Source organism: Lithobates pipiens, unplaced genomic scaffold, assembly GCF_037356315.1.
Source record: "Lithobates pipiens isolate NorthernLeopardFrog02 unplaced genomic scaffold, aLitPip1_a1.2 Scaffold_28, whole genome shotgun sequence".
Taxonomy (NCBI): domain Eukaryota; kingdom Metazoa; phylum Chordata; class Amphibia; order Anura; family Ranidae; genus Lithobates; species Lithobates pipiens.
Window position 1 is genome coordinate 152,918,907 of NW_027507789.1, and position 15,510 is coordinate 152,934,416.

The following is a 15,510-nucleotide window of genomic DNA, read 5'->3' on the forward strand; positions in this document are numbered from 1 at the left end:
AGGCTCTACAGCGCTAAAAATATCACCTGCAAAGTGCCCTAAAAGAGCCGCTCCTGTCTCTCCCATGTGAAAGCCAGAGAGGATCGTGTTTTTTTAGTGTCCTGCCATGTGACCGGTGGATGATTATGTGCTAGGGAAAGTGTGGTTCAATAGGGACAGTGGTCAGAGAGCGATCTAGGGGAAAAACCCACGTCTCTCAGTCTGGGGAGGAGTGATTTAGATATGAGTATGAGGTCTATATGGGACATTGAGTGGTGAGATGTGGAGAAGCAAGAATATGCTCTAGATGTAGGATTCCTAACCCTCCACTTGTCAACTAGGTTAAAGTCATTCAGGAGCCTAGCAAATCTCGTTGGGTGAGAGGGCTTGGCGAGGGTGTGGACCGGCTCACTCTATCCATGGCTGGGTCTAAAACATTATTGAAATCGCCCAACCAAATAGCTGGCACATTGGGGTGTAGATAAAGTCATAAAGTCAAACTCAGCAGAAAAGATAGTGGAGTGAAACGGTGGTGGGATGTAAAATGCCAACAGGAGTATCATATCCCCATGTAACTTAGCTTTTAAAAATATATATCTACCTATCGGGTCAATCTCTGAATCCTGGAGCTCAACATGTGTGGTTTTAGCAATTAGAATCGATACTACCCTTGAATGTGTGATCAAATGATAAGCCCATCCTATCCATGGACGTTTACGTGCCCTCTGTGCAGGGCCCTCAGCATAGGTTTCCACTAGAACCACTACATCCACTCTCTGCTTCTTGAGCAGCGCGAATACAGCTGACCTCTTTACTGGATCTCTAATGCCACGGACATTTCACTTGAGGAATTTTAAGGCGGCCATAGGAAGAGATAGATAATTTGTAAAGCTCCAGGATGCAGACCCCCCCCCCCAAGTACCTGGCATAGAAGTGCACATTCTCCAAAAGGGGATATTCACCAACATCACAACAAAACATTCATGGTAACAAAAACAGTAGATTCGAACATAGCAGAAAATCACGCCTCTTAACAGTATAGAACCCAAAGCTCCCCTGCCCGCCCTGCACATTACCCAACTGGTGCTGGCATTTACCCCTAACTGCCAACATGGCATAAACAGGGTCCAACCTGTGAAGTGAAATGCTAAATAGCAGCAGGATCAGTAAGGTAGCCACTGAGGCTGATGAATTTGAAACGTTAGCAGTAGTAAAAGGAACGTTCAGCACAGCAGTGGTTAGTTCGTTCCAGCTCAGGTTGCAAACTATGGTAAGTGGGCCAAAACTTTGCCACGTAACGTAACACATTACAGGACTCTGCTCACTTTACATAGTAAGCTCTCTAGGGAGAGTCTTTCCTCTGTGGGAAATGAATGATTACCATTTAGTTTGTGAGTAGGTATAGGAGACAATCTAACCCTGCAGTGGGTATATATGGCAAAAGACCTTTCTAAAAAAACAAAAAAAAACAAAAACACAAAAACAAACCCCCCAAGATAATCCAGAGCGGAAAAAAACTGCGGGGAAGGAGTGTGTTGGGAATGCAGCAGCAGTGGCCTTCCATTATCAAACATGGTAGGGCTGTGTGAATGAAAATGATTAGGGCCAGTCTCATCATTAGCAGGTGTAGTACCCATCCCTTTTAGACTGTAGGGGAGCAGAAATGAAGAATAAGGCCATAAGGCAGTCTGCAGTCCCATCCCCTCTCAGAGGGGCAACTGGGAGCAGAAACAAGTAGGTGATGGAGAGAGTTGAGGTAAGGGGGAAACAGCATGGTTACTTATCTGTGCGCTTCCGTCTGCTCAAGCCACTTGATGGCTGCTTCAAGATCCTCAAAGAAGTGCGTCTGTCTTCTCCCTCCAAACGGAGACATGCTGGGAAGAGCATAGCATATTTCACGTTTTTGTGAATGTGAAGGCGCCGTTTGACCTCTGTGAAGGTTTTTCATCTTACGTTCGTCACTTCTGCTGAGAAGTCTGGGAAGACTGCGACCATTTTGTATCCAAAGGGAAAACTCTCTGCTGAGGCGAAGTATAGTGTCTCTGAAATTGAGAAATCTTGAGATAAATGTGCGGGGTGGGGGGGGGGGGGGTGCTCCAGCTGGCGGTGGTCTGCCTGACATGTGGTGTGCTCGTTCCACTACAAATGTGGGTGAGAGCGCTTCTTTGCCATAGGTATCACAAAGCAGCTTCTTTACAAATGTGGGGGGGTCTCTCTCTTCCACCCCCTTTGGGAGGCCGATGAATCTAAGGTTACAGCGCCTGAGTCTGTTTTCGATATCATCTTGCTTCTGCAGAAGCTGGTTCACCTAGGACTGTAGGTCGGCTGTGGAGTCCTGGAGGGGGGAGGGAATTCTCTACGGTGCTCAGCCGGACCTCTGCCTCAGTAACTCTCTCTCTCAATTTTCTGAAAATCTTGTCTCACTAAGGAGATGTCTACCTTCACCTCCTCGATCCAGGCTGTGAGGGTTGTCTGACAGCTTCCTGGAATGTGGTAATTGTCTCCAGTACCTTCGCGGTGTCTGCTCCTATAGATGTCTCCTCTCCGTGCATGCTGCCGCCATCTTGTCTCTGGGAATCTTTCTCTTGGCGGCGATATTGATCGAGTTTGCAGCTGCAGTTGCGTTTTTTTTCAGCGGTGACATGCTCTCAGATGTTTCCTGGTGTGGTGTCAGTCGTTCTCGTGGCTGCGAGTAGGGTCATAGGATATGCAGTTTAGGATATGCGGCTGGCGGGGCTCAGTTCCCTAGCATCCTATTCCATGCCGCTCCAGGCCACGCCCCCGATTAAACTCTTTTTTAATGCAGCACCTAAGTTTTAAAAAAAGACTGGGCAGCAGTATCTGCTCCAAGGTTTGCTTATTCAGCAAAAGTGGTTGCTCTGATGAGACTAAATTAGGGAACAGTTTTGAGATATACATTATATTGTATACCACGCACATGAACTTTAATGGCATCCCAGTCTTAGCCCGTAGGGTTCAATATTGAGTTGGCCCACCCTTTGCATCTATAACAGCTTCAACTCTTCTTTGAAGGCTGTCCTCAAGGTTTAGAAATGTGTCTAATGCCGCGTACACACGGTTGGACTTTCCGGCAGAAAAAGTCAGATGGAATTTTTTCATCGGATATTCCGATCGTGTGTATGCCTCATCTGACTTTTTTTTAAAAAGTTCTGACGGACCTAGAAATAGAACATGTTTTAAATATTTCCAATGGAATCAATTCCTATCAGGAAAACCGTTCGTCTGTATGCTGTTCCGATGGACCAAAAACGAGGCATGCTCTGAAGCAAGTAGGAGACGGCAGCTATTAGGCCGCGTACACACGCGCGGACTGTTTGCCCAACCTTGTTCGTCAAACAGTTTCGGCAAACAGTCCGCTCAAAATTTGCATGAGCGGACTTGCCCACACACGAGCGGACTGTTTGACGAACAAGGTTGGGCAAACAGTTCGCTCAACTTTTGAAATGAACGGACTCGCCCACGTAAGGAGGAGGCAAATCCGCCCATTTCGAGCGCGTGTACAGGTAGGCGGGGCCCGCGAAGGAGACGTCGCGGGCTCCGCCGCCTGGAATGGGCTTAAAGGGGAACCCCAACGCCGAAAAAAATCGGCGTGGGGGTTCCCCCAAAGTCCACACCAGACCCTTGTCCGAGCACGCTACCCGGCCGGCCAGGAAAGGGGGGCGAGCGAGCGCGCCCCCCCTCCTGAGCCGTACCAGGCCGCGTGCCCTCAACATGGGGGGTGCCTTGGGGAAGGGGGGGCCGCGCGGCCCCCCCACCCCAAAGCACCTTGTCCCCATGTTGATGAGGACAAGGGCCTCTTCCCGACAACCCTGGCCGTTGGTTGTCGGGGTCTGCGGGCGGGGGGCTTATTGGAATCCGGGAGCCCCCTTTAAGAAGGGGGCCCCCGGATACCGGCCCCCCACCCTATGTGAATGAGTATGGGGTACAATGTACCCCTACCCATTCACCTGTGAAATAAAGTACAAAAAAAAACACAACACAGGGGAAAAAATATTTTATTGCACAGCTCCGGGGGTCTTCCGTCTTCGGGGGTCTTCTCGCCGGACTCCTCCGCTATGTGTGTGTAGCTCTTTTACTAGCGGAGGAGTCCGGCTTTCTTCCTCCCCGCCGCCGGCCTCTTCTCCCGACTTCGGGGGTCTTGTCCCCCTCTTCGGTTCTTCTGCCGGGCCACCGCGCCTTCTTGTAGCTCTTTTACAGGCGGTGGCCCGGTCTTCTGTCGCCGCTGTCGTCGTCGCCGCCGCCGCCGCCGCCTTCCGTTCTTGTTCTTCTTCTTGTTCTTCTTCTTCTTCTCCTGGAGATGTTGACTCGACGATCTCTCCGGCCGGAATGCCAGGGACACGCTCCGCTGCCACTTATATAGTGACAATGGGGCGGTGTCACATGGTATATGTCACATGGGTTGGTCACATGGGTTGATGTCACATGGGGACTATGACATCGTAAGGGGGCGGGGTCACCATGTGACCAACCCATGTGACATATACCATGTGACACCGCCCCATTGTCACTATATAAGTGACCGCACAGCGCGGCTCTGGCATTCCGGCCGGAGAGATCGTCGAGTCAACATCTCCAGGAGAAGAAGAAGAAGAACAAGAAGAAGAACAAGAACGGAAGGCGGCGGCGGCGACGACGACAGCGGAGACAGAAGACCGGGCCACCGCCTGTAAAAGAGCTACAAGAAGGCGCGGTGGCCCGGCAGAAGAACCGAAGAGGGGGACAAGACCCCCGAAGTCGGGAGAAGAGGCCGGCGGCGGGGAGGAAGAAAGCCGGACTCCTCCGCTAGTAAAAGAGCTACACACACATAGCGGAGGAGTCCGGCGAGAAGACCCCCGAAGACGGAAGACCCCCGGAGCTGTGCAATAAAATATTTTTTCCCCTGTGTTGTGTTTTTTTTTGTACTTTATTTCACAGGTGAATGGGTAGGGGTACATTGTACCCCATACTCATTCACATAGGGTGGGGGGCCGGTATCCGGGGGCCCCCTTCTTAAAGGGGGCTCCCGGATTCCGATAAGCCCCCCGCCCGCAGACCCCGACAACCAACGGCCAGGGTTGTCGGGAAGAGGCCCTTGTCCTCATCAACATGGGGACAAGGTGCTTTGGGGTGGGGGGGCCGCGCGGCCCCCCCTTCCCCAAGGCACCCCCCATGTTGAGGGCACGCGGCCTGGTACGGCTCAGGAGGGGGGGCGCGCTCGCTCGCCCCCCTTTCCTGGCCGGCCGGGTAGCGTGCTCGGACAAGGGTCTGGTGTGGACTTTGGGGGAACCCCCACGCCGATTTTTTTCGGCGTTGGGGTTCCCCTTTAAGCCCATTCCAGGCGGCGGAGCCCGCGACGTCTCCTTCGCGGGCCCCGCCTACCTGTACACGCGCTCGAAATGGGCGGACTTTCCGAGCGGGAACAGTCCGCTCATTTCGAAAGTACAGCGGACAAGCCCACACACGGGCGGACTGTTCGCTCAAACACAGTTTCAGCGGACAGTTTTTCGGAATTTCCGAAAGACTTTGTCCGTCCAACTGTCCGCTGAAACTGTCCGCTGAAAGCCCACACACGAGCGGACTGTCCGCCCAAACACTGTTCAGCGGACAAGGTTGGGCGAACAGTCCGCCCGTGTGTACGCGGCCTAACTGGCTATTGAACTTCCTTTTTCTAGTCCCGTTGTACGTCACTGCATTCTAGATAGACGGTCAGACTTTGGTGTGATCGTGTGTAGGCAAGACAGTTTCAGCCGTCAGAACTCAATCGGAAAAACCGTCTGAGTTTATTCCAATGGAAAAACCGGGCGTGTGTACGCAGCATAAGGGAATATTTGACCATTCTTCCAGAAGCACATTTGTGAAGTCAGGCACTGATTTTGGACTAGAGGGCCTGGCTTGCATTTTGTGCTCTAATTCATCCCAACGGTGTTCTATCGGATTGAGGTCAGGACTCTGTGCAAGCCAGTCAAGTTCCTCCACCCTTTATGGACAAGCCTTCCCAGAAGAGTTGAAGCTGTTATAGCTGCAAAGGGTGGGCCAACTCAATATTAAACCCTATGGACTAATGCCGCGTACACGCGGTCGGTCTTTCCGACGGCAAATGTGAGATCAGAGCTTGTTGTCGGAAATTCCGACTGTGTGTAGGCTCCATCGGAATTTCCATCGGAGTTCCTGCACTTTTTCCACAACAGGAACTCAGTTCCCGTTAGCAGCCATGTCTTGCAAGACTTTGAAGTATGCGAGCTGTGTTGCAGGTGCTACCCCAGCAGCCGTCGACACAGCTCGCAATAGTAAGTGCTGCACACCTGACCATTCAGGCTTTGCCAGTAGGGGGCCCCATGACCGTATTTATGTTTATTGAGGATTGTTTTATGTACTAACAGTTAAGCTTCATTCACACAATACGAAAATTGGATAAAAAATACCACTTTCGTTCGTGCATATGAGAGTATCATTTTTTTTTTTTTGGTGGGGGAGTGGATCTTGGGTGGGAGTTCCTACACTTTTTCCCCAGGACTTGACCCCTGCTTATATGTCACATTATAAAATGTCATAAAGACCCCTTCCTGGTCTTGGTCACTAAGATAAAAGTGGTTTAAATCAAAATATTTTTTGACTTAATGCATTCCCCGCATTAAAGCTGAGTTCCACCCAGATTTTTTTTTTCTTGTTCACCCGTTCTGCTGCACTGCATTAAATACTTTAATGCATGTGATTAATAAAATCGCTGATCAATTCCTGTTTTATTTAATTCGTTCACATTTGTTTTCTGCATTGCTGAGTGCTCCCATCTTCACTCTGGGCATGTGAAGCCCACTAGGAGTCTGTTCTAGGATAAAGTCCTGCTGGATACCCAGCATGCACCTCCCAAACTCGCACGTACGCAGTCTACACAGGGCGTAGCGCAAGAAGATTATCTTGTTGCCATAACAACAGGCGGCAACAGAGGAAGTTACCGCCCCCTTGTTATAGCAATGCAATCCTGCGGTGATGCCCACTGACTCCTGAGAACAAAGATAAATATCTCCCAGGAGCCAAGGTGGATATGACGTACAGTGCTACAGCCAAGAAGAGGCAGATTACAAGGGACACCCTAGCAACAAGGCACACACAGTAAGTCAATTCAGATCAAGATTAAAATATGGGTGGATCTCCGTTTTAAGGTAAAAAACCACCCTACTAACTGTTCTATCTACCCCCCTCTGTAAACACTTACCTGTTACTACCTCACTTCCTGTGAGGAGGGAGCGGGGCATGACTTAACAGCGCTGTGTGTATCTATGGAAGCACACAGCCCAGCTCTGTAGAGCACACACACAGGGGCTACCATAGCACCTGACTTGCAAAGTAGGCAGGGAAAAGCGGACAGCTCCAGTGAAGGACTTTCTGAGAAGGAGGTAAGGGACCACACTCTGTGCAATGCCGTTGTGCAGAGCTGGTAAGAATAACCTAATATATATATATATATATATATATATATATAAAATTAGCCTTTAATAATTGAAAGTAGAGTTCCGCCGAAAAAAATTAAATAATTAAAAGTCAGCACCTACAAATACTGCAGCTACTGACTTTTAATATATGGACACTTACCTGCCCAGGGCATCCGCGATCTTCTCACCTGAAGCCAATCTGTCCCTCAGCTTCCGGGTGGAGGTGCTGGCATCTTCGGTAAGGGAATTAAGAAGTAAAGCCTTGCGGCTTCACAGCCTGGTTCCCTACTGTGCATGCACGAGTCGCACAATCTCACTGGTCCACTGGAACCTGTGTGTCTCCCAGAAGACAGCGGGGGGGCGAAGGGGGGGCCAGACATAGCGCAGATAGCCGCTGATACTGCGGTGATCTATGCCCGGAAGTAGGAGCAAATACCTGGATTATACAGGTATCTGCTCCCCCCTAATCCCTCCCCCATGAAAGGTGCCAAATGTGACACCGGAGGGGGGAGGAATCCGAAAAGCAGAAGTTCAATTTTTGGGTGGAACTCTGCTTTAATTCAGTGTTGTAGATTGTATGCTGCAGATTCAAAAATTATTTGGAAGTGTATAAAAGATAATACAAAGGCATTTGGTTCTTATTTCCAATCTTAATATAAACATAAACATTATGAATATACTTCTCAATCTTACCTGTCACAAAATAAAAAAAGAAGGAGGGAGGGGAAGTATACAGTTATATCCTTAGAGATGTGTATATAAATTTCTTGGTAAATTGCTTAACTACTTACAGACCGCCCACTGTCATTATTCGTCAGATCTTTGAAGTGGAATATCGTTGTTATGGCAGCAGCTAGCTACCATAACTGCTGTATCCACTTTTTCAGCAGGTGGTCCGTTTTAAGATAAAAGAGGTCTCAGTGGTGGATTCGCCACAAGATCACTTTTATGGGTGGCGGGAGAGGGCCACCCCCCTCCGCCGCTTACCAGAGCCACCGGCAGCAGCGGAGGCAATCAGATCCTGTCCCCTCTGTGGTATGGAGCTGAGTGAGGGGAAGATGGCCTCCACTCGATTCCATACCATTGTAGGGCGGAAGTGACGTCAAAACGTCACTTCCGACCATAGGTCTTAAAGGGACATTTTTTTTCCCAAACATTTATTTTTATTTTTTTGCATTTTTGGTCCTGTCATGTGTTTTTTTCTATTACAAGGGATCTTTACATTCCTTGTAATAGGAATAAAAGTGACACCATTTTTTGTAAAAGAACAGTGTAAAAAATAAAAAAATAAAAAGTAAAATAAATAAGAAAAAAAAAAGATTTTTAATGCGCTCCGTCCCGCCGAACTTGCATGCAGAAGCGAACGTATAGGTGAGTAGCGCCTGCATATGAAAACGGTGTTGAAACCACACATGTGAGGTATTGCCGCAATCGATAGAGGGAGAGCAAAAATTCTAGCCCTAGACGTCCTCTGTAACTCAAATAATGCAACCTCGCCTAAGGAGATTTTTAAGGGTAAAAGTTTGTCACCATTCCACGAGCGGGTGCAATTTTGAAGCGTGACATGTTGGGTATCAATTTACTCGGGGTATAAATACGGTGTGACAGAAAGTATTGCAACGAAAGACATTTTATTCTGTAGGGTGTTATATAAAAAAAATATATATATATATATATATATATATATATATATATATATATATATATATGTTTTAAGGTTCTAAATATTTTAACTTGTAAACAACAAGTTTGAAAAATAAATAATAATAAATAATAATAATAATAATAATAAATAATAATAAATAAAAAAAGTGGTTAAAGGGGAAAAAATGCTACCCTCCCCCCTCATCCTACCTATCCTGCCTAACCTGTTTAAAAAAGATGTGTGTACTTACCTATTTTTAAACTGCTCTGGTCAAGGTGATCCTGCAGCTTTGGCTCAGGGAGTGCTCAGGAGCCAGGATGTCACCCAAAGGCTCCCATGTACCAGCCATTGTTGGCTCTTCCTCCTCTCCCCTACAGCAGCTGCTCACTGACACAGGGAAGCTGCACCTGCGGGATCACATTACCGAACCAGAGACAGTTAAAAATAGGTAAGTACACACATTTTTTTTATACAAGTTAGGCAGAATAGGTAGAATGATGGGGAAGTGAACAAAAAAAAATGGTTACATTTAGAGTTTTTTTCACTTAAAAGGGTTGTAAACCCTCATGTTTTTTCACCTTAATGCATCTTATGCATTAAGGTGAAAAAACACCTGGCAGTGACCGGCCCCCCCAGCCCCCCGTTTTACTTACCTAAGCCCAGTGGAGGCCCGTCCATAGGGGGCGCCCGGGTGCCGCCCCCCACTCCCATGTAGTCAAAAAAAAAATGAAAACATTTTTTTTTTAAATATGTCCCTTTAAGAAAATTTTTTTTTTCAAATTTCCCTCCCTATGTGCACTGGCGCCGGGCTCAGTGCAATATAGGAAGCGCCACGTCTATGCAATCACAAGATTGCAGATGAGGCGCTTCATTTGGCTAAAAAAAGAGCGCTCTGTGGCTCAGGAGGATCAGGTAAGGGGCTGCCGCATGGCAGCTTACAAATTCTTGTTTATTCATTCAGCGCCGCCGCTGGTATCCCCTCCACATCCACAGGGTTACTATGGTGGTCGCACTCAGCAGCATACCCCAACCCCCCCCCCCACCCCCCTGCTAAACAAGATTTAAAGAAAAAGTGTTATTATCGGTGGCCGGCAGCATACACCCCCCCCCCCAAAGAAGCTTTAAAAAAAAAATAATAATAAAAAAGAGTTAATAATAACTCTTTTTTTTTTAAATGTTGTCTAAGGGGGGTATGCTGCCGACCACCGATAATAACCCTTTTTTTTAAATCTTGTTTAGTGGGAGGGGTGGGGCAGGTATGGGGGTTTATGCTGCCGACCACCGATAATAACACTTTTTTTAAATCTTGTTTGGGGGGGTATGCTGTAGATTTGTGCAATTTACAGGTTGAAGATATGTGCAATTCACAGAATGCGATTTACAGAATGCAGATATGTGCTATTTACAGGTTGTAGATATATGCGATTTGCATGTTGTAGATATGTGCACTTTACAGGTTGTAGATATGTGCGATTTTCATGTTGTAGATATGTGTGATTTACAGGTTGTAGATATGTGCGATTTGCATGTTGTAGATATGTGCGATTTACAGGTTGTAGATATGTGCGATTTACAGGTTGTAGATATGTGTGATTTGCATGTTGTAGATATGTGAGATTTACAGGCTGTAGATATGTGCGATTTGCATGTTGTAGATATGTGCAATTTACAGGTTGTAGATATATGCGATTTGCAGGTTGTAGATATGTGCGATTTAGATGTTATAGATGTATGCGATTTGCAGGTTGTAGATATGTGCGATTTACAGAATGCGATTTACAGAATGCAGATATGTGCTATTTACAGGTTGTAGATATGTGCAATTTACAGGTTGTAGATATGTGTGATTTGCATGTTGTAGATATGTGCAATTTACAGGTTGTAGATATGTGCAATTTACAGAATGCAGATATGTGCAATTTACAGAATGCGATTTACAGAATGTAGATATGTGCGATTTACATGTTGCAGAATGCAGATATGGGCAATTTACAGGTTGCAGAATGCAGATATGGGCAATTTACAGGTTGCAGAATACAGATATGTGCTATTTACAGGTTGCAGATATGTGCGATTTACAGAATGTAGATATGTGCAATTTACAGGTTGCAGAATGCAGTTATGTGCGATTTACAGAATGCAGGTATGTGTCATTTACAGGTTGCAGAATGCAGATATGTGTGATTTACAGGTTGCAGAAGGCAGATATGTGTGATTTACAGGTTGCAGAATGCAAATATGTGCGATTTACAGGTTGCAGAAAAGGTGCCTGATATGGTTGTACACAAGATAGGCATGATTCATCTGCTTTAGTAGAGCCCTGTGTATAATGTGCAGCCTGGTATATGATGTGCAGAGCCCAGTGTATAATGTGCAGCCTGGTATATGATCTTCATTCGATAAGGGGTGTGGCTTGTGAGAAGTGGGAGGGGCCAAATCTGAGGGCGTGGTCTTGCACCCCCCCATCCTAAAACTTCACCAGCCGCCACTGCTTAAGCCCTGGAACTTCATCCGGCAGGGATGCACTCTTCCTCTGCCTGGGGTTCTGGACTCTTGATTGGAGCCATTAGCTCCCGCTGCTGTCAATTAAATCGAATAACATGGGCGACGGGGGGCGGGGCCAAGTCATATATTTGTCGGCTGTGGATGCCGAATGATGGACTCGGGAGCGCGCCCGCAAGGTAACCCCCCCGCGGGAGAGTGCTTCTCCCAGGAGGTTATCTAATGCGGGGAGGAGCCAAGAGAGCTGCCAGGGGACCCCAGAAGACGGTGTTCGGGGCCACGCTATGCAAAACGAGCTGCACAGTGGAAGTAAGTATGATATATTTGTTTTTGTTTTTTAATAAAGAAAGCTCTACAATCACTTTAAGCATGGGGAAATCAATGCTCCCTTTCCCCCATTTTTTGTATTTTGTGATGTGTAAGTTGTGGAAGTATAATTATAACGTTTGCATTATGATTAGAAGTGAGAAAAAATATATTTTTATTCTTATTCTTATTATATTCTATTCTTATATTCTATATATATAATTTTATTTATATTAGTATTATCTTTTTATACATAGTACGGTTGAATAAAGACACAGCTCCCTCCAGTTCAACCTGACAGTGTATGATATTTTTATTATATCTCTTTCAATTAAAAATATAATGAATAAAAAAAATGTAATGTATTAAACTCCAGAATTTGCCTTATTATTAGCGTGGCAATGCCCAGCATGGCAGCAAGCATATTAAAAAATCAGTATCAGCCAATCAGGTTGTATGGACATTCCACAGTGCTGTTAGTCTGACATAGGGAATGTTGCTTACAGGAGGAAAAGCACAAAGATGACATAATCATCATGTGTTGTTGCTTCTTTACTGTCATTTCAACATACTGGAGCAGAGGAGGTGACACCACTATATTCCCCAACTAATACAGAAAGTGGTATCTGACTTACAATAGTAGCTGGAGCATGAATATTATGCCACAGTACTAACAGTAATATTAGGTGTTGTCTACTGTTACTATGTACATATGACATATCTTCATCTTCATTGTGTATTTTATGGGGTGTTTGCAGATTGTAACAGAAGCAAAGCCAACACAAGAATAAGGAAAACTAAGAGGAGAATATCATGGAGCCTCAGCCTGATGTTCCACCACAGCATAATGAGGTAACAACTACGAGGATCCCCCCTTTTCCTTTTGTATTTATTGTATTAAAGGTACTTTTAGGTCTGTCGATGTATGCAACACTTCACATATACACTGAATTGTCAAAAATTCTGGGAAGCCTGCCTTTACACACATGAACTTTATTGGCATCCCAGTCTTAGCCCGTAGGGTTCAATATTGAGTTGGCCCACCCTTTGCAGCTATAAAAGCTTCAACTCTTCTGGGAAAGCTGAGCACAAGGTTTAGGAGCCTGTCTATGGCCGCGTACACACGGGCGGACTGTTCGCCCAACTTTGTTCGTCAAACAATCCGACAAACAGTCCGCTCAAAATTTGCATGAACGGACTTGACCACACACGATGAACGAACAGTCCGCTGAAAGCGTGCGCGATGACGTGAACGGCACGTACGACGGGACGAGAAATTCGACGTCCAATACACTGCAATGCAACCTTCGCCGTGTAAATCCTTTCTGAGCATGCGCGAAACTTAGTTTGTCGAACAAGCCTACACACGAGCGGACTGTCCGCTGAAACCAAGTTTCAGCGGACTGTCTTACGGAAATTCCGAAAAACTTTGTTCGACAGACTGTCCGCTGAAACTGTCCGCTGAAGCCCACACACGAGCGGACTGTCCGCTGAAACACTGTTCAGCGGACAAAGTTGGGCGAACAGTCCGCCCGTGTGTACGCAGCCTATGGGAATGTTGACCATTCTTCCAGAAGCGCAAAGTGAGAACTGAATCAAGGGGTATTATGTATAAAACGGTTAACGAATAGTCCAAGATTAGTGCATTAATCCATAAATAGTATATACATTATGTACAGTGGGGATTGTGTACATTTGCCCACTTACAAAGAAATGAAGGGTCTGGAATTTTTTATCACAGGTGTATCTTAAAGCGGTAGTAAATCACTGAAATATTTTTTTTTTCAGACCTGTAAGGGAAAAGGCATAATGAGCTAGTATGCACCGCATACATTTGCATACATTTTCAGCCCCTTTATTTTAATACCCCCGAGGCTGGGTCCATACCTATGCGAATTGGATGTGGGTTTCCCCACATCCAACTCTCATAGCAGGAGAATATGACTGACTTTCTATGGAGCCGGTTCACATGTCTCTGAGGCGGCTGCAGAGCGCACTGCATCTTTGATTCCATTTCAGGGCCAAATTCAGGCAAAGATTCTGCCCTAATTTGTCCCTGAAAGGAGAACAGGGACGGACAACGTTGCTGTGTAGTGATGGCCGAACGGTTCGCCCAGTGGTCGTTTCGCGGCAAGTTTTGGCTGTTCGCGGTCCGCCCGTTCGGCGGACTATTGGCGCCGTTGGCCCGGCGGACTTCCGTGTTTTTACTGTGTAAAAGAACTTTGACCTGATGACACATCCATCATGGGGTACAGGACAGCCAATTGAGACATTACAGCACATGGACACTTGGACATTCCCCCTAACCTATAAATACACCCGATCCGGCGGCCATTTTACATTCTTTCTTCTGTCACGATAGGGAAAGGTTGTTGTGGGGAGCAGGGAGAGATAAATCGCTAGCTATTTGGTACACAAAAGTTCTTTTCAGGACTGGTATAGGTGTTAGGTGTATATAGGTTTGCTGTGCTACTGATTGTTGCAGCAGCCTGAGTGTCTTTTGTCAGTTTAGAGAAAGTGACAGAATGCTGTGTGCTGCTGTAGGGAAAGCCAGATTAGTCATCATCATTAGCTGTTACTATCAGGTCCACAAAAGTGCTATTCCAGTAACCAGTTATTGTTTCAGCAGCCTCTGTTTTGCCAGTTTATATAGGGACAGGCAGGAAGCAGTGTGTCAGGCAGTGAGGGTCAGTTTAAACAGTAGCTGTTACTATTAGTTCCACAAAGGTTCTTTTCAGGACTGGTATCAGTGGTATGGTAATAGGCTTGTACACGTATAATATTCTTTCTTCCAAATATAGAAAGAATATTATACTTGACTGCTGCCCTTCTGCTGCAGTCTGCTAATCATTCACAACTCACTTGTTCCACAAAGCTCTTTATCAGGACTGGTAACTTGGTCTGTCTAGGGTGCTACAGTACATAGGGTTGAGTGAGGTACAGTCTGCTATTCTATAAGGACTGTTATCGGTCCACAATACATAGGGTTGAGGTGCACTACTGCTGACCGCTGCCCTATACTGCAGCAGTCCTTCATTGGTATAGGGACTGAGGTACAGTCTGCTAATCACTCACACACAACCTACTTGGTCCACAAAAGTCCTTATAAGGACTGGTAACTTGTTCTAGGGTGCTACAGTACATAGGGTTGAGTGAGGTACAGTCTGCTATTCTATAAGGACTGGTATCGGTCCACAGTACATAGGGTTGAGGTGCACTACTGCTGACCGCTGCCCTATACTGCAGCAGTCCTTCATTGGTATAGGGACTGACGTACAGTCTGCTAATCACTCACACACAACCTACTTGGTCCACAAAAGTCCTTATAAGGACTGGTAACTTGGTCTAGGGTGCTACAGTACATAGGGTTGAGTGAGGTACAGTCTGCTATTCTATAAGGACTGGTATCACGTCCACAATACATAGGGTTGAGGTGCACTACTGCTGACCGCTGCCCTATACTGCAGCAGTCCTTCATTGGTATAGGGACTGAGAGCTTTCTCACAGGGTCATTTAAAAAATTACAGGCAGAGGAAGAGGCAGGCCCTTCCGCAGGGGTGGTAGGGGTAGGGCAGGAGCAACAGGCTTGAGCCAAAGTGGGAAGTTGCAGAAGGTGCGTTCAATTACTTTAAAGGATGCACCAGACTT

The 15,510-nt window shown here is 46.4% G+C and overlaps 1 protein-coding gene across 3 annotated transcripts in view; it reads left to right on the top strand.

The window, feature by feature from the left end:
• The window catches only part of LOC143935674 (zinc-binding protein A33-like), a 49,379-nt gene that overhangs the window by 4,240 nt on the left and 29,629 nt on the right, over positions 1-15,510 (top strand). For all 3 annotated transcript variants that reach the window (XR_013263570.1, XM_077459715.1, XM_077459714.1), the window contains exon 2: positions 12,621-12,714. Coding sequence is in view for 2 of the 3 variants with exons in the window: in XM_077459715.1 (XP_077315841.1) it covers positions 12,676-12,714 (39 nt within the window). In the remaining variant the exon portion in view is untranslated. The remainder of the gene's footprint in view (positions 1-12,620; positions 12,715-15,510) is intronic.